The sequence below is a fragment of the Nilaparvata lugens genome, chromosome 6 (genome assembly GCF_014356525.2).
Source record: "Nilaparvata lugens isolate BPH chromosome 6, ASM1435652v1, whole genome shotgun sequence".
In the NCBI taxonomy this organism is placed as follows: Eukaryota; Metazoa; Arthropoda; class Insecta; order Hemiptera; family Delphacidae; genus Nilaparvata; species Nilaparvata lugens.
The window spans coordinates 11,475,439-11,500,893 of NC_052509.1; the positions used below are offsets into that span (position 1 = coordinate 11,475,439).

General features: G+C 35.5%; 1 protein-coding gene across 1 annotated transcript in view; it reads left to right on the forward strand.

Annotated features, from left to right (window-relative positions):
- Nucleotides 1-25,455, forward strand: part of LOC111058651 (Down syndrome cell adhesion molecule-like protein Dscam2) — a 541,982-nt gene that overhangs the window by 292,549 nt on the left and 223,978 nt on the right. The window contains 1 exon segment of the mRNA XM_039430110.1: nt 1,677-1,988. Within this exon segment, the coding sequence (XP_039286044.1) occupies nt 1,677-1,988 (312 nt within the window).

The following is a 25,455-nucleotide window of genomic DNA, read 5'->3' on the forward strand; positions in this document are numbered from 1 at the left end:
TTCTCCTGAATCCTTTAAACACGTGAAAATTCATTCCTTGATTTCACTCCCAATCTTCAAATATTAATATGATGATTTTCGAATCTTAAATGATTGAGTTTGAAAATCTCTAGAGAAAGAAAGAGTTTATATTGTTCTTATTAATTGGAAATAGATTTGTTAATTAGAAACTCTGTCCCAGTTTGTAGATGAAAAATGTTGGAGTTTTTCTCTAACCTTGCGATTTAAATATGGTCAGTCACTTGATGAATTGTTAAATAACTTGTGATGTGATTTATATAGATATAGTCATGACTTCTCACTTGTATTGTGGGAGATATCCTCCATTTCCTTCATGCACCAACATATTATTCCAGCTGTCTCTCTTGAGTTTTTATTTTGTCTTCTTTACCCATACGGGAGAAAGAGTTATTTCACGTGCAATCGGTCTGAGTGTACAAAAACAACCCAGTATTTGGCTCTACCTACTGGCAGAATTGAGAACTATTCGGATGCAACACGTTGTTTTTGAGACGATACAAAAGATCTTATGGAAAGATACATTTCCAAAGACCTCCTTGTGTATCTTTTCGGATGCAACACATTGCTTTTGAGAGGATACCAAAGAGCATCTGATGCTTATGGGAAGATACATTAGAGCTCCTTGTGTATCTTTTCGGATGAAACACGTTGCTCTCGAGTAGATACAGAAGAGCATCTGTCGTTTATGGGAAGATATATTTCCAAAAACCTCCTTTTGTATCTTTTCGGATGCATCACATTTCTTTTGAGAAGATACAAAAGAGCATCTGTTGCTCATGGAAAGATACATCAAAGCTCCTTGTGTATCTTCTCGGATGTAAGAAAAATTTCTTGTGAGATGATACAAAAGAGCATCACTGTTACTTATGGAGAGATACATTACAGCTCCTTGTGTATATTTTCGGATGTACCAAAAATATCTTGTGAGAAGATAAAAAAGAGCATATGTTGCTTATGGAAAGATTCATCTTCAAAAATGTTCGATGTTTTTGAACGGGTATTATTTTAATTTAATCTAGTGGACCTCCGCCGATAGGAAAAGCTACAGGACCACGTAATACATATAGAATAGAAAGTCGGCCAGTATCCTGACGCCAAAATCCGCCACCTTGGAAGGAAGTCTAGCATTGTAATAGTAGCGGTAATTTCAATTTTCAACAAGATGGCGCAATCACGTGACGTGGACTCAAGTCTCAAGTCTTGGCGTCATGTAAAATGCATTGGTTGGATTGAAACTTTCCATTATGTATGTATTCTGAGCCCGGACTGTAGATTCCCACATTTTTTTTCATCCCACATTTATTCACAATATGGAAATAACAGATTTTTTCCTGTATTTCACAGGAGACAGTCACCCCCCCCCCCCCCACTGATACTGATACAGATTTTCGCGACTGTCCTCTATTTTATCAGGATTTCCCAATCTAGTTTCCACTTCCATCATTGAATAATTCTGTTTTTCCAGGAGACAACTTTCCCTGATAATGATACAGATAATAATAATAATATCGAGTGACCAGGCTGGCTCATGTCTGGTGTCAGAATTTTCAGGTCGCAAATGATATATTGATACATAATATTGTCACATTACCTATTTTTTGTTACAACCTTTTACATATTTGAATAACAATTTTTTTTCAATTTTGTTTTTCTAGGAGACAGCGACCTCCGAGGTCCAGGGTTCCTGATGGAGCCGCCATCTCGCGTCGAATTCAGTAACTCATCCGGGGCCTGGGTTGACTGCTCGGCCAGTGGCAGTCCCACACCCCACCTGGAGTGGACCACAGGGGAAGGCTCCACACTGGGCGATGTGCCGGGCGTGAGGCGGGTGATGCGTAACGGCACTCTGGCTCTGTTGCCGTTCTCTGCCGATGCATTCCGACAGGATATCCACAGCACTGTGTATAGATGCTCAGCCAGTAATAGTCATGGCAGGATTATCAGCCGCGATGTCCAAGTTAGAGCAGGTAAGAGCTGGAAAAATGCAATATATTTTTGAAAACCTCATAATATTTCATTTTCGCGACACTGCACAGAAAGCAGCAGTTTTCCAGTCCCTACGTATGTAGGGTCCCTACATCCTACAAGTCTCGTCTGACGTCAGAACAGGTTTCTTTCCGGCCTAGGCCGAAAAGAGTACCCTTTCCAGCCGCTAACATGGAACTAAGAAGGGTGATCAAAAAACAGCTGATCAAAAAACTGTTCATTATTCAATAATTAAAACATTTATAACAATATCATCTTATTGTCATTTGAAAGAATAAACAAGTATAAACTCAACCTCCCTCATAATTGAACATCATCTTTTAGGTTATTTAGACAAATCAGAATAAAAAAAAATACTTGGACAATTTCCTGATATTCAGATTACCTCAGATTTGCTAGAGTTATAACCTTCCACTTATGCTTTCGGAAGTGGTTAGTAAACAACTATTCTCATATTATATATTGTTTATTTTTCTGTGTTGCGAAAAATAGCGTTCGCACCACGGGCAAAAATGATTTTTCGCCACACTGCACAGAAAGCAGCTGTTTTCCAGTCCCTACGTAGATCTGACAGACCTTGTTTGCAGACGACTCTCGTCTGACGTCAGAAAAGGGTTTCTCTTCCGGTCTAGGCCAGAAAGTTGTCTCTTTCCAGCCGCTCATGGAAGTTTGTAGTTAATAAGTTATCCGCTAGATCGGGCGAGTGTCCACTTTCTTCATCAGCTGAAGTCGCCATGATTTCAGTTCGAGTTTCAAATCAAACTAACTCGCTTCGCAACCAGTTTTAATCAATTATTTATTGTTCATTAGCACATTCCAAATTTTCAAAAATGCTTGAAGATGACGATGCCTGTGATATTCCAAGTGAAATTTCAAAAGAATCTGAAATCGTGACTGCAAATCTTCTACCACTAAAATCAAGAAATAGGTACGATAACAAGTATTTTTTATTTTGTATTCTTTATTTATTTTGTCAGCAATACCTGTAGTGTGGCAAAAAATATCGTTCGCACCACGGGCAAAAATGTTTTTCTGGCTCTCAATCTTTTCTAGTCCTCGGCCTATGGCCTCGGACTTGAAAACCGATTTCGAGCTGGAAAAATCTCATTTTCTGCTTTAGGTGCGAAATATACTATTGAATTTATCTCATTCAAAGCTCTTCATATACTGTATTCACAATAATTGTCATACTGAATTGCCTGTATCATATTCTATATTCAACTATATTCAATATGTCAGGTGTTGATGTTATTGAAGAAGAAGTAGAAGAAGAAGATGAAGGAAAAGGAGAAGGAGGAGCGAAAAAGAAGGAGGAAAAGGACAAGACGTAGAGATGGGAGGAGTGGTCGATAAAGGAGGAGGAGAAGAAGGAGGACTAGTTGGTGAAGGAAGGAGGCGGAGAAAAGAAGGGTCAGGAGAAGGAGAAGGAAGAGGAGGAGAAGAAGAAGCAAGAAAAAGCCAAAAGAAGGAGAAGAGGCAGAAGAAGAAGAAGAAGAAGAAGAAGAAGAAGAAGAAGAAGAAGAAGAAGAAGAAGAAGAAGAAGAAGAAGAAGAAGAAGAAGAAGAAGAAGAAGAAGAAGAAGAAGAAGAAGAAGAAGAAGAAGAAGAAGAAGAAGAAGAAGAAGAAGAAGAAGAAGAAGAAGAAGAAGAAGAAGAAGAAGAAGAAGAAGAAGAAGAAGAAGAAGAAGAAGAAGAAGAAGAAGAAGAAGAAGAAGAAGAAGAAGAAGAAGAAGAAGAAGAAGAAGAAGAAGAAGAAGAAGAAGAAGAAGAAGAAGAAGAAGAAGAAGAAGAAGAAGAAGAAGAAGAAGAAGAAGAAGAAGAAGAAGAAGAAGAAGAAGAAGAAGAAGAAGAAGAAGAAGAAGAAGAAGAAGAAGAAGAAGAAGAAGAAGAAGAAGAAGAAGAAGAAGAAGAAGAAGAAGAAGAAGAAGAAGAAGAAGAAGAAGAAGAAGAAGAAGAAGAAGAAGAAGAAGAAGAAGAAGAAGAAGGCGAAGAAAGAGAAGAAGGAGAGAAGAAGAGGACAAAGCTGGAGAAGGAGAAGAAAAAGAAGAAGGTGGAGTAGAACAAACAAGAATCTAATATTTAGAAACAACTCATTTTTCCTCTGAGTTCCATCTGATAGATGGAGGCATAAAAGAACATGGATCAGGAAGGGCACAAGGGCGCATATCATCAGGGAACGGGGAGCAACGAATCAGGGAACAGGGAACAGCATTTCTGATTTCCATCTGATGAATGAAGGCGTGGATGAACATGGATCAGGAAGGGCACAAAAAGGTGTATTATTAGGTAAAGAGGCACAACGAATTATTAGGAACAGGGAACAAGAAACATCGAGGAACGAGGAACAAGGAATTAGGAACAGGGAACAGCGTTTCTGAGTTCCATCTGATGAATGAAGGCGTGAAAGAACATGGATCAGGAAGGGCACAAAAGGGCATATCATCAGGGAACGGGGAGCAACGAATTAGGGAACAGGTAAACAGGGAATTATGGAACTAGGAACAAGAAATTGAGGAGAAGGGAACAGGGAACAGCGTTTTAGAGCTCCACCTGATGAATGAAGACGTGAAAGAACATGGATCAGGAAGGGCACAGAAGGGCATATCATCAGGGAACTGGAATACAACGAATCAGGAGCAGGAAACATTTAGGAACGAGGAAGAAGGAATCATGGAACTAGGAACAAGGAATTGAGGAAAATGGAACAGGGAACAGCGTTTCAGAGCTCCATCTGATGAATGAAGGCGTTAAAGAACATGGATCAGGAAGGGCACAAAAGGGCATATTATTCAGGAATGGGGAGCAACGAATTAGGGAACATTGAACAGGGAACATTGTGGAACGGGGTACAGCGTGTAGAGCAGTAGTAAGATACAAGTGGCGACCATAACTCATAAGCGAGGCTGTGAACTGAGAAATGGCTGCAGCTCAGACCAGTGTTGGTAACAGCGCTTACATTCGTAGCCGGATGTGAATTATTAGCAAGATAATGCCACCTAGGGACCCCTTTCCACTGTTGCCAAATTCTCCACACCCCACCCTGGAGCCCCATTCCTCTATCACCCACCCTGGAAGTTCCACACCATCCTGTAAGCCCCCCACTCTTCATTCATCTGATACCATCTCTGTGAACATCTTCTTACAGCATTACACTCATATTTATTCACTTCTATAGTGATGTCCTCGTTGTAATAGTAGTGGAGAAAGATAGCAGAACAACGTTGCCGATCCTCTGTTTTGTTAATGCCTTCTATAGACGGTAGCTGGTACAGGTTTATTGATGTAATATTAAATGTTCATTCTTGTTTAGAACAATCAATTACATGTTATTAAGGAATAATTTATATTTTTCAATAATTCGATAATGAATTTTTATGATTAAGATGAAATATTTTGTCTATCAACTATTAATTCTACATTGTTGAAAGATGATCTGGCAACAGAGCAAAGCGAGAAAGAGATAGCAATATCCGGTTTGTTGGATGATAGACAAGGATAGCAATATCATTGCTAATAAAACACTGCCATTATAACGTGGACCTCACTATTGTTGATAGTTTTTCCATTTACATATTTGTTCATTATCTTTTTCTCATTTTCATGAATTTTATTTTGTACTGCGTGTAAATTTCGTTATCTTGGCGAGTCTGTTACTTGGACCGCCATTTTGTGACGTTTGTATTCCATCCTCTTAGTGGGAGGAGAGTTTCTAGCTAGGCTAATGGCAGGCATTCATGTCCTTGACCAATAGCGGTACTCGCCCACTAGTATGAATTTTGCTGCTCTTGTATTTTGTTCCTGTTTATCAGAGATTGACAATGTTGTGACAACCGAAACCGGTCTTCCTAGTTTCAATAAAATTTGTGGCTTTTACAATTTCTTAATTGTCTTTTATTCAATATGAATGATTACCACAATATCAACTTTTGAACTACACAAAAAGCATTCATTATAAATTCATGAGTATGAACTGTAAAATTAAATTTATAAGCAATAATATGAAGATAACTTGCGATAAAAATTACATATAATAATGAAATAATATAATATTTGTCCGAGTCCCCTCAAATAGATAATAATATAAGAATTATAGCTCTCATCAAAAGACCAAATTGTCGATGAGGCAATTCGTTAGAATGGGCGATCATCACTTCTTCAATAAAATTTCGATGACGGCTTCATAACAATTTTCGTTAGCAACACCCTCAATTGAAGCACTTCTGAGGGCCATTACGATTTTTATTCGACTCTTCACTTCTCACTCCTTCCTATACACTATTTCACTCTTTTTCTTACATCTTGTGGTTCTTTTCTTTCTCCTCCAGTATTGCAAGTTCCTTCCTTCTTTCACTTTTTTATTGAGTTCCCTATTCACTACTTTTTCTCTTTCTTTCACTTCTCCATTCAAGGAGAATAACTAAGTACTACTAGTTTTTTTTCAAATTTCTTCTTTCCAATTCCCTCTCACCATTGATATTCTCTCCCAAGGAAAGAATGGAGAGAGAATCAATCATTCTCAATGAGAATTTTCTTGATTTTTTTGTGAAAATGTATACAGATATAAGCGTCACAAACACTCGCATTTTGCTCTTCATCAGCTGATATTATGCTTATTATACCTGTATTATCACTGTTTGTGTACAACAAACTTCTTCTTCTTCTTCTTTTTCTTCTTCTCGTCCTTATTAATTTGCTCCCTCTTACTTCAAATATGTTCTTGAGAATTTCTTTCTAATCTTGTATTGTGTTTTGTGTTGTTTCTGTTGCACTATATCTCCTCCTCCTTCTTCTTCTTTTCATCTACCTTCTCCTTCATCATCATCATCGTATCCTTCTGTTGAATTGAATTAAATTGATTTATTGTTTCACAAGAAAAGACTTATAAAACATAAGTAAATGTACCAATTTAAAGAAAATTATATCTATGTTTAACTATTTCACAAAATAATTGAAACTGTACTCACATGGACCTGTCGGTCTGTTCGTGTGTAAGAGTTCGCATACGTATATTGAAATTTAATTTACACAGATAACTTATTTATGATACAGAGAAGTAATATTACTATTATAGATTCTGCTCCTTATTTTCTAGTTCTCCTTCTTATACTTCTTCGCCTTTCCCATTTTCTCCTACTTCTCCTTTACATCTTCTCTCCCCCACATATACATCACTCTTTCGCACAACTTCTCAACGTCACCTCTCTTAAAAGGCAATTCATTTGGGGCACCAGCTTCAGCCACTCTTTACGACCAGCACTTATGCGCGATATAGAGCCTACACAGATTGGCTTTTAAAGATTTCCACACTCCACAACCTCTCTTTCAATCCCTCTTTCACCTCTTTCTACTCCTCTTCCACCTCTTTCTCCCTCTCATCCGGTTCTTTTCACCCCTCCTTCTTCTCACTTCATCTCTACTTCTCCTCTTTTCAGCCCTACCACTCTTTTCAACTCATTTTCGCCTTTTCCACCCCTCTTTTACCTCTTTTCATCCCTATTTTTTCTCTTCTTCACCCCTCTTCAAGCACACTTTCTCTCTCTCTCTCTCTCTTTGCCTCTCTCTCTCTCCCTTCTCCCTCTCCTTTTCCAACCCTGAGGACCATTAACGAGTTGGTTGGACCTCGACACATGTCTGAAAGCTTGATCTTCTCTCAATCCAAACTGAGTGCAGTAGAAAAGTTTTGGAGATTTGGAGTGAGGTGGTCTTTCAGAAATTGGAAGTTTCTCAAATATAGAGTACTTACTGAGGATTCTTAGTAGTTGATATGCATTCTTGGAGTATATTCTAAGATAATAATATTATATTATTCCAAGCTTGATCAAAACTTTTCAACTATCACGTCACCAAACATGGTAGGAATAACGCAGAACGAGGAAATTTTCACTTGATGTCACTTGACTATGATGACGTTATATTTCGTTGAATAACTGACATCTTCTGCTTTTGTTTGTGAATCCAAATTGAAACCTTAGTAGAAAAGTTGTGGCAATTTGAAGTGAGGTGGTTCCTCACGAATAGAAAAAGCAATAAACTGGATAAGGTTTTTAGTGACTTTCTGTGTTGTTGTGGGGGTGATGTCGTGGTATATATCCATATTGAATAACACTGCTTTATGCCCGGTTGCACAAAAGCCCGTCAAATTTTAATCTTGATTGAATGCCACGAGAACCAATCACAGAAGGCTTTTTCGAGAAGTAGGTCTCTCCGATTGTTTCTTTTGGCATTTGAAGGCCTGAGCTTAGAAACCAAGCAAGCGCCATTTTTTGAGAAAATAGGTTTTTGTCTCTGATTATTATACTTCAGAAGCTGCCGAATCGATTGATGTAAAAATCAGACATGTACAGTGCCTAGTTTTTCCGCTAGATTGCATTTACACTTGTCTAAATCATATGCTAGCAAACCGATGAGTTTGAAAACCAGACATGTACTGGAGATGTCTTGTTTCCAAACTCATCAAGGTTCATTTCCCGTCTTTTCCTAGGTTATGTTACAAACAAGTTGTTTTGATTGTTCGTTAATTTAGATTGTCTTCATGGATTAAGTTTGCAGAGTGGAATTACAGTATCTCAAGTCACTCCAATCATCTTTATTGCCTTTATAATCATTTATTTTGACATTGATTTGGATAATAATATCAGCATGGATGATAGTGACAGCGATCCAGATTTTATTGACCAAGAGAAGTGAGGTCTAAGATTCAAGTCGACGGTTTGGCATTTCTCTTAATGTTTAAATGCTTTATGTTGCGCATTTACGGCGAAACGCGGTAATGGATTTTCATGAAATTTGGCAGGTATGTTCCTTTTCAAATTGTGCGTCGACGTATATACAAGATTTTTGGAAATGTTGCATTTCAAGGATGATATAAAAGGGAAAAAGAGTCTCCCTCATACGCCAATATTATCGTAAAAAACCGACTATAGAATAAATTATTCATCATGAATCAGCTGTCTAGTGGACTATAATACTACCCGTTCAAAAACATCGAACATCTTAAAAATTGTATCTTTCCATCAACGTTGTAGACAGTTGCAGCAAGACCTGATAACAGCGCTCACACTCACATTCCTGGACGACACGTCACGGTACGATGGGACAGAAAGCTCTATATTTATTCAGGGATTTCCTCTAGAAATTTTAAATTGATAAATTATATTCATCAATTTTTGAGAAAACAAAACAACAGGCAATGTAACTTACTGAGCGCGAGGTCTACTGTTCACAGAACTACTAGTTACTAAAACACCACCTCCAGTCAAGTGTTAGGCTGAATTTATTTTAGCAAATACAAAAAACAGATGAATAATAAGGATAGTGAATTCATAGTTTTCAAAAAAAGAGGTTTTGTCTATGAAGGACATACTGTAGAAGTCCACAATATAACTGTCAAAAACATGACCCTAACAGAAAAATGTACAATTTATAATATTATAAATAGAAAAAATTCAAATCCACTCTAAAGTGAAGCAATCCCTTCAAAAATGCATGAATGCAATGACACAATATTTTAAGGCAGAGTTTGTGCCAGAAAACTACCATGGATTCTATGAAAATCTAACTAGAGTAGATGGTAGGCCTACGTCTAATAATGTAGACAACTCAGCACCAGGATATGATGAATGATGAGTCTACCCTATGATTAATATGGTTTATGTCTATTTTTTTTTGTAGATAAAAGTTTTTAATTTGCAAATCATGTGTAAATCTTTCAAAATCCTGCCAAAAAATATGATGAGTTTGAAAACCATATATCTCAAACAACTTTGAAGTTAATTAAGTCAACTACTTAATGAAGTCAATTAATTAACCCTGTTGATCAATTAGAAGTTCAAAAAAGGTAATATAAAAGAATATATATTCTGATATAGAATATGGGTTCAAAAAAGGAAAATATTTAAGATTAGACTTGAAAACTTTTATAAAAATAATAACTATTTTAGTGATAACCAATATGGTTTCCGTGAAGGAAGAAGTACAGAAGCGGCAATTAAAAATCTCATTTCAAAAATAAATGACAGTTTTAGTGTTAATAATAAGTGTGCAGCTCTGTTTCTTGATATATCTAAAGCATATGATGCTATTGATAAAAACATGCTTCTAAAAAAACTTGATTTATCAGGAGTAAGAGGAATTTCTAATGATTGGTTAAGATGCTACCTATCTAATAGGATATCTAATATCTAAAAGGGTCAGAATTAACGATACGTTGAGTGAACCCGGGGACATTACCATAGGTATTCCTCAAGGATCAGTGTTATCAAGTACTTTATTCTGGTCTTTATCAACGATTTGACGGATGGTGCTTACAGGGAAAGATTACATCTTTGCAGATGATACAGTTATATTTATTCGGACAAACAACAGAACTTAAAAATAAATTAGAAATGGATCTTAAGCACCTTAGGTGGTGGTTTTGCGAAAATAAATCAACTATCAACACAGAAAAATGTAATATAATACAATTTAATATTCAAACACACGGTCAGGAGTTAACTAGTATTTACTTCCATAAATTAGATTGTGCGCAACAGGTGAATAATATATTGTGCAACTGTGAAACAATAACAAGCACGTACAGTTAATATCTGGGCCTCATATTGGATAGTAGGCTCAATTTGATCAGATCATGTACAGAAGATAAAAAATGAGTTATTTGTATACATAAGGGAGTTCTATTACCTCAGACAGCTATGTCCAAAAGAAGTATTGTTACAATTATACCATGCAATTATTGGTTCTAGAATAAATGATGGAATAATATGCTATGGGAGTGCATACAATGTTCATATTGAACCTGTTATTACTGGTCAGGAACATATATTAAAAATAATTTGTAATAAACCTGAACAATATAGTTCAATGATGCTATTCAGAGAACTATCAATATTATCAGTGAGACATTCTTTTCTATTCAAAGCATTGCTGGATTTAGCTGAAAATAATTTCGATATTCAACAGATGAGAGAAAGAATAAAACACAGGAATTCACAGGACATTAACCTCCCAAAACCAAGATTAGAACATTCCAGACGACACTTCAAATACATAGCTATGAAAATCTTCAATTCACTTCCAGTAACAACAAGGAAAATAACGTCACGTCAGTTATTTAAAAAAGAAATCAAGAAATTCATTTTACAACTAGACAACCCGAATGATTTTTTACTAAATTAATATAGGTCTAAATTTAGTATAATTTACACATTACACGACATGAACACTGCAGCAATCAAGAATCATTGAACTCACAAATCCCGTCCGGTATGCGTAAACAGTAAGACAGTATCAAATTCAATCACTGTCTCTTTCTTCAAAACGCATTCATTTATGGTCTAATTACATCAGCACTTTGAAAAAAAAACGAAACGTTAACTATGAATAAAATTGAACTATATATGAGAAAAAACAGCAACCACTCCGTACATAGTTTTAAGTTTTGTTTAAGTTTATGTAAGTGTGTGTGTGTGTGTTGTGTGTGTGTGTGGGTGTGTGTGTGTGTTGTGTGTGTGTGGTGTGTATGTGTGTGTGTGTGTGTGTGTGTGTTTGTGCGCATGTGTGAATGTGTGTGCGTATGATGTGTGCGCATATGTGAATGTGTGTGCGTATGATGTTGCAAGAATGATTATAAATATTGACATATTGATTTATTTCAATATAATACCATATTCAATTATATGTTCTTCATTATATATATTTAAATTTGTATATAAATATTTTATTATATAATTCAAGTGTCCCCACACAGGGTAGCCTATAGGGAACACATAGTAGAAATTAGGAAACAATATGTATTTGATTTTGGAATGCATTTGATTGTTTAATTATTTTTTTGAATAAAGAATAAAGAAAAAAGGTTAAAGTGATAGAAAACGTACTAGGATATGGTAGATTTTGTAATACAATAATGTAAAGTTACATTATTACATCTTCTCTCCCCACATATACATCACTCTTTCGCACAACTTCTCAACGTCACCTCTCTTAAAAGGCAATTCATTTGGGGCACCAGCTTCAGCCACTCTTTACGACCAGCACTTATGCGCGATATAGAGCCTACACAGATTGGCTTTTAAAGATTTCCACACTCCACAACCTCTCTTTCAATCCCTCTTTCACCTCTTTCTACTCCTCTTCCACCTCTTTCTCCCTCTCATCCGGTTCTTTTCACTCCTCCTTTTTCTCACTTCATCTCTACTTCTCCTCTTTTCAGCCCTACCACTCTTTTCAACTCATTTTCGCCTTTTCCACCCCTCTTTTACCTCTTTTCATCCCTATTTTTTCTCTTCTTCACCACTCTTCAAACACACTTTCTCTCTCTCTCTCTTTGCCTCTCTCTCTCTCCCTTCTCCCTCTCTCCTTTTCCAACCCTGAGGACCATTAACGAGTTGGTTGGACCTCGACACATGTCTGAAAGCTTGATCTTTTCTCAATCCAAACTGAGTGCAGTAGAAAAGTTTTGGAGATTTGGAGTGAGGTGGTCTTTCAGAAATTGGAAGTTTCTCAAATATAGAGTACTTACTGAGGATTCTTAGTAGTTGATATGCATTCTTGGAGTATATTCTAAGATAATAATATTATATTATTCCAAGCTTGATCAAAACTTTTCAACTATCACGTCACCAAACATGGTAGGAATAACGCAGAACGAGGAAATTTTCACTAGATGTCACTTGACTATGATGACGTTATATTTCGTTGAATAACTGACATCTTCTGCTTTTGTTTGTGAATCCAAATTGAAACCTTAGTAGAAAAGTTGTGGCAATTTGAAGTGAGGTGGTTCTTCACGAATAGAAAAAGCAATAAACTGGATAAGGTTTTTAGTGACTTTCTGTGTTGTTGTGGGGGTGATGTCGTGGTATATATCTATATTGAATAACACTGACTTATGCCCGGTTGCACAAAAGCCCGTCAAATTTTAATCTTGATTGAATGCCACGAGAACCAATCACAGAAGGCTTTTTCGAGAAGTAGGTCTCTCCGATTGTTTCTTTTGGCATTAATTTAGTCTCGGTTTAATTCCAACAGGCTTTTGTGTAACTGGGCCTCAATATTGTCGAAGCTACTATTATTAAGACTATTCGAGTCTTAGCACCATTTTCAATCTCTGGTAAGCTTGAATACTGCAGCAGATGGTATGAGTAAAGCCCTACGATTGGCCTTCTGCTGTTGACCAATAAAGATTGAGCTCTACTGTCATTGGCTGAGTCAATAAACTCCGTGGTACTCCAAATATGGTCATGTAAACCGTTGGGAAGAAAACAATGAAAAGAAGCAACTGAAAAAAACTGTTATGAGAAAGTTAAATTGTCGTCTTGAAATTAATGTTACTTGTACTTCATTCATTGAAAAATTGAGTTACTAGTTTTAGATTTGTAAAAATCTGATAAAACTAATATGAAATTATCACGATCGCTACTCTATTATTGACATGAGAGAAACTGAATTCGTCTGACACAATATTACAAATCTGTAGTTGATTCTAAATAGTTGTAACAATTTCAGACTATTCACTCAATACATCTATATATTTATATAAATGTGAAATGGCACTGACTGACTGACTGACTCACTGACTCATTCACTCGCAGAACTAAGAATCAATCGGACCAAAAACGTTGAAATTTGGTAGGTATGTTCGGTTGGCTCTTTAGAGGCGCTCTAAGAACGGATTTGAAAAAAAATCCAAAGATACGCCAAAAATCTGCGACTTTCCAGCGTTTTTTAGCGTTTTCTCAGCTTTATAGAAAACAAATGAACAGAAAATGTTCAAATTTACTACAGAAGCTCAGCTAGGGTGTAATAATGTTGTGTTAGAAGGAATTTGCAATAACGTCAAAGATACGCCCAAAATCTGCGTTTTCAGCGTTTTTTTGCGCTTTCTCAGCTTTATCGAGAACAAATGAACAGCAAATGTTCAAATTTACTACAGAAGCTAAGCTATGGTGTAATAATGTTGTGTTGGAAGGAATTTGCAATAACGCCAAAGTTTTCTCAGTTATTTCATCAAGTAATAGACAGAAAATTTTCAAATTTGGTACAGAGGTTGAGCTAGGCGGGTCTAGAAATTTTGTGATGAGATGACTTTACTATTTCATCAAAGATACGCCCAAAATCAGCGTTTTTCCAACGTTTTTTCTCAGCTTATCTGCGTTTTCTCAGTACTTTGACTTTCTGATGAAATGAAGCATGCTCAAATGAAAAATTCATGCGAGCGAAGCGAGCCCGCTGACCTTATTTTTGGACGACCTAGTCGGGTCGGGCGGAGCCCCCTGGCTAGACGGATATGGCAAGCGAAGTGAGCCTGACGGCTAGTACCACAATTATCATAATGGAGAATAACTCTTTCCAACACCTCAAACATCTTGTAAGGAATTTTCCAACAATAACAGCTCTCAGAAGAAATGAACGATAATCACTGGAGAAGAGAGAAGAATATGATCGCAAAAACGTTGAAAAGAATGAGAGATTATGATTAGTATGGGATTTGTGGCTCGGAACTGCACTTTTACACCTGACTTGTGCTGAAATCTCTGGCTGTGGTTTAGCTCATGTTGTATTAATACGCCAGACAACAAACCTCTTTCTCTCTGGGGAACCTCTACCACTTCTGACAACTTATTAATCATTCAATTTATGGTCTGTGATTCTCACAGCTCTGATTTCACACTCTTTTTCCGCTTTTCTTCCTTGTTTTTCCCGTAACATATTTGCTTTTCTATCTCTTTCTCATGTGATCACTACTCTCATAATATTTTTCAGCTCTTTTTCATGTACGAGTTTCATATTAGGGCCTAACACGGTTGAGTTTTTATCTCTTTCGCATGTGTACTACTACTCTCTGATTTTCTATCTCTTTCTCATGTACAAGTCTCATATTAGGGCTTAACACGGTTGAGTTTCTATCTCTTTCTCATGTGTATTACTACTCTCTGCTTTTCTATCTCTTTCTCAAGTACAAGTCTCGTATTAGGGCCTAACGCGTTTGATTTTCTATCTCTTTCTCATGTGTATCACAACTGTCATAATATTTTTCATCTCTCTTATGTACATCTCTCATATTAGGGCCTAACGTGATTGAGTTTCTCTTTCTCATGTGTATTACGACTCTCATGATATTTTTTATCTCTTTCCCATGTGAAACTCTTATACCAGGGCCTAACGCGGTTGATTTTCTATCTCTTTCTCATGTGTATTACAACTGTCATAATATTTTCTATCTCTCTTATGTACATCTCTCATATTAGGGCCTAACGTGATTGAGTTTCTCTTTCTCATGTGTATTACGACTCTCATGATATTTTCTATCTCTTTCCCATGTAAAACTCTTATACCAGGGCCAAATGCAGTTGAGTTTCTCTATCTCTTTCTCATCTCTCATGAACAACTTTCATATGAGGGCCTACACTCTACTACTCTTTCTCATCTGTATTATCACCCTCATACTTATTTCACACTTGTATAATCTCCCTCCAGCGTTTTCCTCTCCTCTTTTTACTTGCTTCCCAATTTTCTACTCTCTTAATATACACTTCATAATCTCTATATATTATACTTTTATAATCTCTCTCCTGCTTTTTTCTCTTCTCTCCCAACTTGTTTCCCAATTTTCATCTCCAAAGATCTGCTTTTCTATTTTTCCGTAAGTACTACTCTTATTTCACGCCACTTTCTTCCCAGTGGGTTTTTCTCAAGGATGGTATATAAAGTATATACTATACCATGTATATTATTTGTTATATATTACAACCTATATACTCTCTTAGGATTTTTCCTCTCCTTTCAATTACTACCCCACTAAGTTCTCTGGTTTGCCACAAATTATCTTTAGAACACATCATTTGCTCTCTCTAGTTCATTCCGGATCAGGTTCTTTTTCGCCTTCTCCTCTTTCTCTCTATGCATTTTTCTCTTGTTTCACATATTCTCATCCTCTCATTCTGTCTATCTTTCACTTTTTCTCTCTCTCCCGCATCTCCTTCTCTACCTTTATATTTTATCTCCATAATGATCTTGAATCATCTGCTTAGAACAGCACTAGACTACTAGAAAGAGAAAGAAGACTGGACTAGACCACTAGAGAGAGAAAGAAGGGTAGACTAGACTAACAGCCTATTCTCTAGAGAAGCTGTTGAATTGTGCATCTAGGTTCTAGACTCGATTTTTACTCTCCTTGCCCTATTACCATAGGTAAGGAAAGTATTGCTTTCCAAAAAAAATTTAGGTACCCCAAATTCAAAATTTCTATGCGTTTCAAGGTCCCCTGAGTCCAAAAACATGATTTTCTCCTTATTTATTACTCAAGTTATTATTTCGAGCATCTCAAATATAAGTAGCAGGTAACCCATGCTCCGCAAGGGTCTTATAAAAAACTTGACAAACTTAGAATTTCACCTACTGATATTTTTTAAGAATTTAACGCCTATAACCTTCATCGGCGAATTGAGAATCTTTATCCAAAAAATACAAATTAATCATTATTATTAAACGAAAATCCAAATTGAATGCTGTGATTCACCCCGACTACTTTAGTAGCGCTCATCGAATTTCCATCTAGCTGTTTACCCAGTTGTCAATATTTGCAGTAGCAGAAGTCTTCGGGGTGAATTACAGCATTTAATTTGGATTTTTGTTCAATAATAATGATAAATTCATTAGCATTTGAATAATTGCAATATCTCCATCTGTAGACAAGTTAATCAGTCCAGCACTTCAGACGTGATGATGCGTAGTTTGTATCGACGTTTGTATCGACTTAAACACGTTTAAGTAGAGTAATTTTCCTGCTGAGGAGACTCAAAAATTGTACTAGCTCTGGCTTGGTATTAAAGGCTTATTTTACTTCATTTCATTCACACCTTTTGTATGGAGGTCTTCTTTGGGGAAACTCCAGTGGAGCTGGGGAGGTTTTCCTCTGTCAAAAAAGAGCCTTAAGAACTGTTTCCAGTATGAGTGTAACAGACTCATGTAAGCCAGTATTTATAGAGCATGGTATTTTTACTCTGCCTAGCATCTCCATTTTGCAAATTTTATTGTATATAAAGGGAAACCTTCCATCACTAAATGTCAGGGGTGCAAATCATAGTCATGACACCCGAAACCGAAACAGGATAGACTAGTATGCTAGGCTAACAAAGACGCAAAACTCCCATCTCAACACTGGAATGGGAAAGTATTCAAGGTTGTCATTATTGAATGGTTGAAAAAGAAAGCATTTTACTTGGTAGGAGAGTTTTTAGCTGGGAGTACTACTGATGTAACATTTTGAATGCATTAATTTTATTGATACTTTGTACGTATTTTGTACTTTCATTTGTTATGTGACTTTGTCAATGCTCTTGAGCGGGACGACAATAAATGATTCTTGATTCTTGTGAATTTCCTATCTCATACGTGTTTAAGTCAATTCTTTCCTTTTTTATATCATAGATAAGACTGGATATTGTTCAGTATCACAGATTTATTGATAATTTAGATTCTAGTTTCGGTTTTCACACCATTTTCAATATCTGGTAAACTGAAACTGAGGATGAGGGAAGTAATATTAATAATAACGGCCGAGCACTGTTATTGGTGAAAGTCGTGACCTATCAAGGTCTGTCATTGGCCTAGACAAGCCCCTCACTCTTTAACGGTTCATATAATATAGCGGCTTGGGAAAGGGTTAACCTTGAAAGTTCACGGCTTCAACCGATGGCAGTGCTTGACCATTACTGTGAAAACTACTTGCTCTCCACACTGCACAGAAAGCAGCTGTTTTCCAGTCCCTACGTAGATCTGAAAGACATTGTTTGCAGACGACTCTCGTCTGACGTCAGAATAGGTTTCTTTCCGGCCTAGGCCGGAAAGAATACCCTTTCCGGCCTAGGCCGGAAAGAATACCCTTTCCAGCCGCTAACATGGAACTAAGAAAGGTGATCAAAAAACAGCTGATCAAAAAACTTTTCATTATTTGTGTTCATTATTCAATAATTAGAACATTTATAATAATATCATCTTATTGTCATTTGAAAGAAAAAAAAGTATAAACTCAACCTCCCACATAATTGAACATCATCTTTAAGGTTATTCAGACAAATCAGAATAAAAAATAAAAATACTTGGACAATTTCCTGATATTCAGATTACCTCAGATTTGCTAGAGCTATCACCTTCCGCTTCTGCTTTCGGAAGTGCTTAGTAAACAACTATTCTCATATATATATATATATATATATATATATATATATATATATATAGTTTATTTTTGTGTGTGGCGAAAAATAGCGTTCACACCACGGGCAAAGATGTTTTTCCGGCTCTCAATCCTTTCTAGTCCTCGGCCTACGGCCTCGGACTTGAAAACCGATTTCAAGCCGGAAAAATCTCATTTTCTGCTCTAGGTGCGAAATATACTTGCTCTTCACTCTAGTTCCTGTTTAGCAGAGATTGGTCATGGTGTAGCTAACGATAATGGTATTGCAACTGATAATATAGTAAGGTCCACGTTCTAATAGCAGTGTTTGATTAGCAATGGTATTGCTATCCTTGTCTATCATTCATCAAAGTGGATAGCGCTATCCCTTTCTCGCTATGCTCTGTTGCCAGATCGTCTTTTAACAATGTAGAATTAATAATTAACGAAATATTCAATCTTTATTATGAAAATGCATTATGAAATCATTAAAAAGTATAATTTATTGCTTAATGGAATATAATAGATTATTTCAAACGAGAATGAACAGTTGATATTAGATCAATAGACCGGTATCATCTATAGAAGGCATTAACAAGACAGAGGATCGGCAACGCTCCTATCTTTCTCCACTGCCATTATAACGTGGACCTTACTATAGGAACTGATACTGATATCTTCTAGAAATAATATATTATTTCTAATATATATTGTATATTATTACTTTATCTCAGTGATTCATCTTCCACACACCCCAAGAATCATTACATTATTCTATAAACCATTCTTATTTAACTATACTGAGAATATATTTTTCATCTAGTTCTCATAATTCTTACTTCATCAGTGTATCATCTTTCTCCCACTCTCCCATTGACCTTATTTTCTATCCCTGTCTTATTTTGACCAGATCAAGCGACAATGCAAATCATCATCCTATAAGCTACAACGTCATCCATCAAGTTGACAAAAAACGGAGAAAGAAAAATCAGAGAGGATCAGTCTCTGTAACAAGCTGAGTCAAGATGGAGCTCATGAAAATTTCATGATCAAGATGTAAGAAGAATGCTTTTTCAGCTCTTGCTGGACATTCAGAAATATTGTTCTCTCCAGCAAAGAGAGAGTGTGCGTGAGAGAGAATTATCATGCTGGATATTCGCAAATATTGTTTTCTTTAGAAAAGAGAGAATTATCATGCTTGATATTTGGCAATATTGTTCTCTCTAGCGAAGAAAGGGAGAAAGAGGAGGATGATGAACTAAAATAGAAGGAGGAGTGATTGATTGATTGATTGATTGAGTACTCTATTTATGTAGATTACAATATATACTGGCTTATACACTTATATACAATAGCTTACAATACAGCAAATTATGGATGAAATTACAAAATATAAATTAAGAAAATAATTATTGAGCTGTATATAATATGAAAAAAAAGCAATTTGTAAAAACTATAGATAATTATATTGTTATGCATCTACATAAATTGACGGAGCTTTGGACATATCAATGTCCATTCTTTGGAAAGAATATTCGAAGTATTCGTCCCACTAACTCTCTACCAAAACGTTAATTTGATTAATTCAACTGATTTATTTAAAAATGAGAATTTTGTAAAGTTTTAATTAGTATGAAGATTTAAGAGAAAAAAAAACAGAAAATTAATAGTGAGTAAGGACATAAAGGATAAAATTTGAGAAATTTTTGAGGAGTAGAAAGATTGGAAAGTTGATATTGAAGGAAGAGAGGTATTAAAAAGAAAGGAAGAGTGAAGAAGGGAAAGGAAGAAGAAAAGAAGGAAGAGGAATAATAATTGTAGGAATTCTTGAGGTTGCAAGGAATCGAATATTAAGAGGAATCGACTGACGTTTAAGGAAAGAAATGAAGGATGTGGAAAGAAAAACATTTCATTTATTGACACACTTTACAATTTACAATAATAAATAATACACAAAACATTACAAAACAATAATATAAAGTGGTTAGGTAACCTCATTTGAAAAAACGTGTTGAGGCACCATCACAATGAAAATAAAGAAAGAGTAGCTTAGAGCCTAGCTAAAATTATATAAAAACTTGATAAATGTTTATAATACAGAGAAAAAAATATGTTGAAGAGTACTAAGAGATAAACTGTCCCTTCATAAATGTATCATTCACTGCAATATGATAATATCAAAATACAATATAAAAGTAACTATACTATCTAACAGAAACTCAACATTTTCTAGTGAAAACAACCAAGATTTCAATTCCTTGAGAAAAATTCTTAAATTTAAACTAGAGGACACATGGAAAGGTAGATAATTATAAAACTTTAAAGCACAAAAAGTAAAAACCTACGAAAAGCTTCAACATTAGCCTTCAACAGAATGACCTTATTTCAAACGACTAGAGTAAACTCTAGCATTACCTTGAACATTTCCTCCTCTAATGAAAAATATTCTTAAAACTCTAAAGACATATAAATATCTTAATGGATAAATATGAAATTGTTTAAAAAAAACCATTGCATGTTCCGTTCTAGGTACACACGCCATTATTCTGATAATTTTCTTTTGTGCAACTAAAAGTGTATTGATATTTGTGAAATAAATACCTCCCCAACAAGTGATCCCATATTGTAGCTTACTTTCAATAATGGAAAAATAGATCAACCTTAATACATTTACATGGAAAATATTCTTTAAGTAGTAGAATGTTCTTATAGCAGATAACATATATTTATTAATAGAGTTAATATGCTCATTCCAATTACAATTTTTATCAATAAAAAGGCCTAAATATTTGATTTTATCAACTTGCTCAATAAGCATACAACTATGACAATTCAAATCATATAAAATTGCAATATCAGACTTTAAACAAATATTACATTTATAATACAAAGGTTTGATACAAGAAATTTTATCCTTTAAAGAAAAATGAATAAACTTAGTTTTATTACCAAGGGATAATTTATTGAAAGAAAACCATAATTTTAATAACTGAAGATCATACTGAACATCCTTTTGCAATTCCAAAGCAGATTTTGAGTTGTAACATAAAGCAGTATCATCCGCAAAACTAGTAAGTGATCCTCTAAAGGGTCCACTACTAAGACTATTAATATCAAAAAAAGAATAGGTCCAAGGACCGATCCTTGCGGAACACCACAGTTTATTGGTTTGAAGGAGCTAAATACATCATTATTAATATTTTAACACATTGGACTCTGTTATTCAAATAGCTTTTAAAAAATTTCCAAGCAAAACCCCTGAAGCCCGCAAACCACATTACATTCAGTAACATACCGTGATCCACAGTGTCAAAAGCTTTGGTTATATCTATAAAAAGACCACCTACGCTCAATTTATTATTAAAGCCCTGATATAAATCTGCACAGAAATTCAATAACGCATCTTCTGTGGATTTTCCTTCCAAAAAACCAAATTGCTTTTCAGAGAAAAAACCATTTATTTTTAAGAAATCAATACATCGTCTTTTAATAGCCTTTTCAAAGATTTTTGCAAAAACACTAAGTAATGATATCGGTCTATAATTGTTCAAATCACAAATGTCACCCTTTTTAAAAAGAGGAATCACAACAGCAACTTTTAGTGATTCCGGAAAAATGCCATTAATAAAACTAAAATTAATCAAATACGAAAGTATTGGAGAAATTATACTACTAATCTCTTTAATAATAGAAGCAGATATTCTGTCAAACCCAGAAGATTTTTTCGAGTCCAATGAATTTATAATCATTTCTACTTCCGAAACAGTAGTCTCAAAGAAATAGAAAGAATTCATCACTCGTTTCAATTTGAATAAAGTCCTATACTCTTTATTTATCTCATCATCTGGCGGATCTAATTTAAGTTTCAGCTGATCACTAACACTAACAAAAAAGCTATTAAATTCCTCTGCAATCTTATTTTCATCTTCCAAAATGACACTAGGGTTTACCCCTGCTTTGATCTTTATAATTTTATTATTTTTTGACTTTATTATTTTCCTAATATCTCATTTATAGTCTTCCATTGTTTCTTTATATCATTTTTATTTACACTAAATAAATTCATGTAATATTGCTCTTTTCTATAATCCATATCTCTTTTTAATCGATCACAATAGCGTTTAAAATAATTCTGAAATCTTAAATCACCTATTCGTTTCTTAACTTTTTTATACATTTTATTCCTATATCTTTGCCTTTCACACAGCGACTGTGTCATCCATGGTTTCAGAATGGTGTGCTTGTAATTATTTTTGCATTCCAACAATTCAGTAGCATTATCAATACTATCGTTTAGAACATCAAGAAAAATATTAAATGCTTTATTTACATCACCCTCGGAATAAATTGACGACCAGTCCACCGATCTAAGATTATTTTTTAACAGTTCATAATTTAATTTCTTTCTATTAATTTTGTTATTTACAGAATGATAATTAAGTTTATCAGTTGAATGATCTTTCAGCTTAATACTACAAATGGAAATATCATGATCACTACGACCAGAGGACACAACATCTGAATCAAACAAAAAACGTCGTGTTTAGATCTTACGTTAATATGATCTAAACAACTGCTACTATTTCCAAAAACACGAGTTGGCTTGCTGATGATTCATAGAAACCATGGCTAGCCAATAAAGACCGATATTCAAAAGTATTAATAGAATGTTTCAAAGTACATATATTAATGTCGCCGGCAAAAACAACATTATTATCTCTTACGCACGCAAAAACACCATTCAACTCACTCAAGAAATCTATAACTGAGTAAGCATGTAATCGATACAGAACGATAAAGGTAATTTCAACGTCTGAACCTACATTGACCTTGACATTAATCACATCGGCTGTTGTCATAGTCACATCATTTTCAATAGCGGAGAATCTTTGTGATATAAATACAAGTACACCTCCAGCTCTATAGTTTTCATTACATTTAGAAAACTGATTATAACCATCAATCATATATCGTCCTAGTTCTGCTGTTTCAATCCATATTTCCGACAAGATTATAATTTCTGGTAATTTATCTAAAGAATTTAGGTGTATTAAAAAAGATCAAAATTTTCTCTCAGACTTCTGATATTTTGATTCATGATAATTAGCCCATCTGCGCACGTATTAGAAAGAAAATAATTCATCAAAATAAAAGGGTCATCTATATTTTGGTAAGATATTAATTAATCATCACTTATTGAACTCATTAGTCAGTTGACATATTAATGAATATTAATATATAAAATGAAAAACATAAATCGTCACCTTGCAATTAAACATAACAGCTTACTTGACCTCCCTCATCACAGTTTGGCAACGTCTTCCATAGATAGAATTTCACGTACAGGGGATGATGACTCCTTCCGCATTAGGATTTTCCCGTTACGTATCCATAAGTACGCATAGTTCTTTTCTTTCTTCGCTAGTCGGGCAGCTGCAAAAACTTTTCGGCGTCCATAGCAGAGGTTTTCATTGATGTAAACAGGAGCAGTAGCACAAGAGAGACCAATGTCATTAGTACTGAAATCACGTTTGACTCTCCTTTTTTCCAATATTTTCAGTTTATCTTCTCGCCTCACGAATCGCGCAATTATTATTGCTGGACCAGCGTTATCACTCCTCTTACCCAGCCGATGACACACGTCTATGGCTTCCCTACTCACTTTGTGACCTAGAGCTGCCGAAACACCCGCGACTGTCTCATACAAATCTTCGTTTCCTTGTTCCGGAACACCATGAATCTCTATGTTATTAGATCTAGAGTATTGCTCGCTCTCGTCCAGCTTAAGTTCCAAATCTTTCACCTTTTTAGACAAATTAACTTTTTCCTGTTTGAGTTCTTCAATAACTGCAATATATTCACTCATTTTCATAGCCTGTTTATCCAACGTTTCTTTTTGTTCCTTACCAGATTATGTAAAAATTCAAACGAAGTGTTCATTTCCTTCTCCATACGTTTACGATCATTCTTTGCTTCCTCTAACATGAATATAACCTGTGAGATACTGGCCTTACCTTTTTCAGCATCACTCACAGCCTGCATACTTGATCTTCTTGATGCAGCACACGGTGGGCAACGCCAAATTTGTTTTCCACTTATAATAAAATCCAGTTCGTCTTTGGTCATATTCACGCATTTCAAATGGCAGAAACTACTGCAGTCACTACAAGAAATCGATGAACGTGCGGCATTCATTCTCTATATTGTGGAATGAAAGGAGTGATTGAACACTCTTCCTTCATAACCCTTCCTAAACCATAACCTTATTCCCAATAAATAATTCTATTTTTTTAGAAAGGCAGCAATCCATCTTAGGGGATGAATCAGCTAGTGTCTATTCAGCACATATAGTATGATGATGTCAAGAATGCCCCCCCTATTATGCCCTCTTCACTATACCTTCTCTTTCTCTACCATCCCTATATTTCCTTTCTTACTATACCTACCCTTTCTCCACCTTCCCTGTATTCCCTTTCCTACTATACCAACCCTATTCCCCATATTCCCTCTCCGACTATCACTCCCTCTCTATGTTTACCCTTTTTACTTCCCCTATATACCTTTCCCACTATACCGACCCTTTCACTCCCACCCCTATATTCCGATTTCTATCATACCAACCCCATTCCCTATATTCCCTCTCATACTATCACTTCCTCCTTACCATTCTCCTATGTTTACCCTTCTTTTACCTTCCCTATATCCCTTTCCCACTATACCGTCCCTTTCATTCCCTTCCCTTTATTCCCTTTCCTATCATACCTACTCTATCCTCATATTTCCTCTCCTACTATTCCTTTCTCCCTACCATATTCCCTCTCCTACTATCACTTCCTCCTTACCATTTTCCTATGTTTACCCTTTTTTACCTTCCCTATATTCCCTTTCCCACTATACCGTCCCTTTCACTCCCTTCCCTTTATTCCCTTTCCTATCATACCTACTCTATCCTCATATTCCCTCTCCTACTATTCCTTTCTCCCTACCATATTCCCTCTCCTACTATTCCTTTCTTCCTTCCATTTTCCTATGTTTACCCTTCAATCACCTTCCCTGTATTCCTTTCCTAAGAAAGGAAAGGGTATACCTACCCTCTCCCTAAGCTTCCCTCTTCTACTACCACTTCCTCCCTACCATTTTCCCATAGTGATATTCACCTCAAACGGTCAGCATTCTTGATAATGTATCAGTCACTAAAGCTTCCCATTCGATCAATGATGACAGATTGAAGTGAAACTCAGACTATAGAAGGATCACTTCTTGGTCCACTGTTGG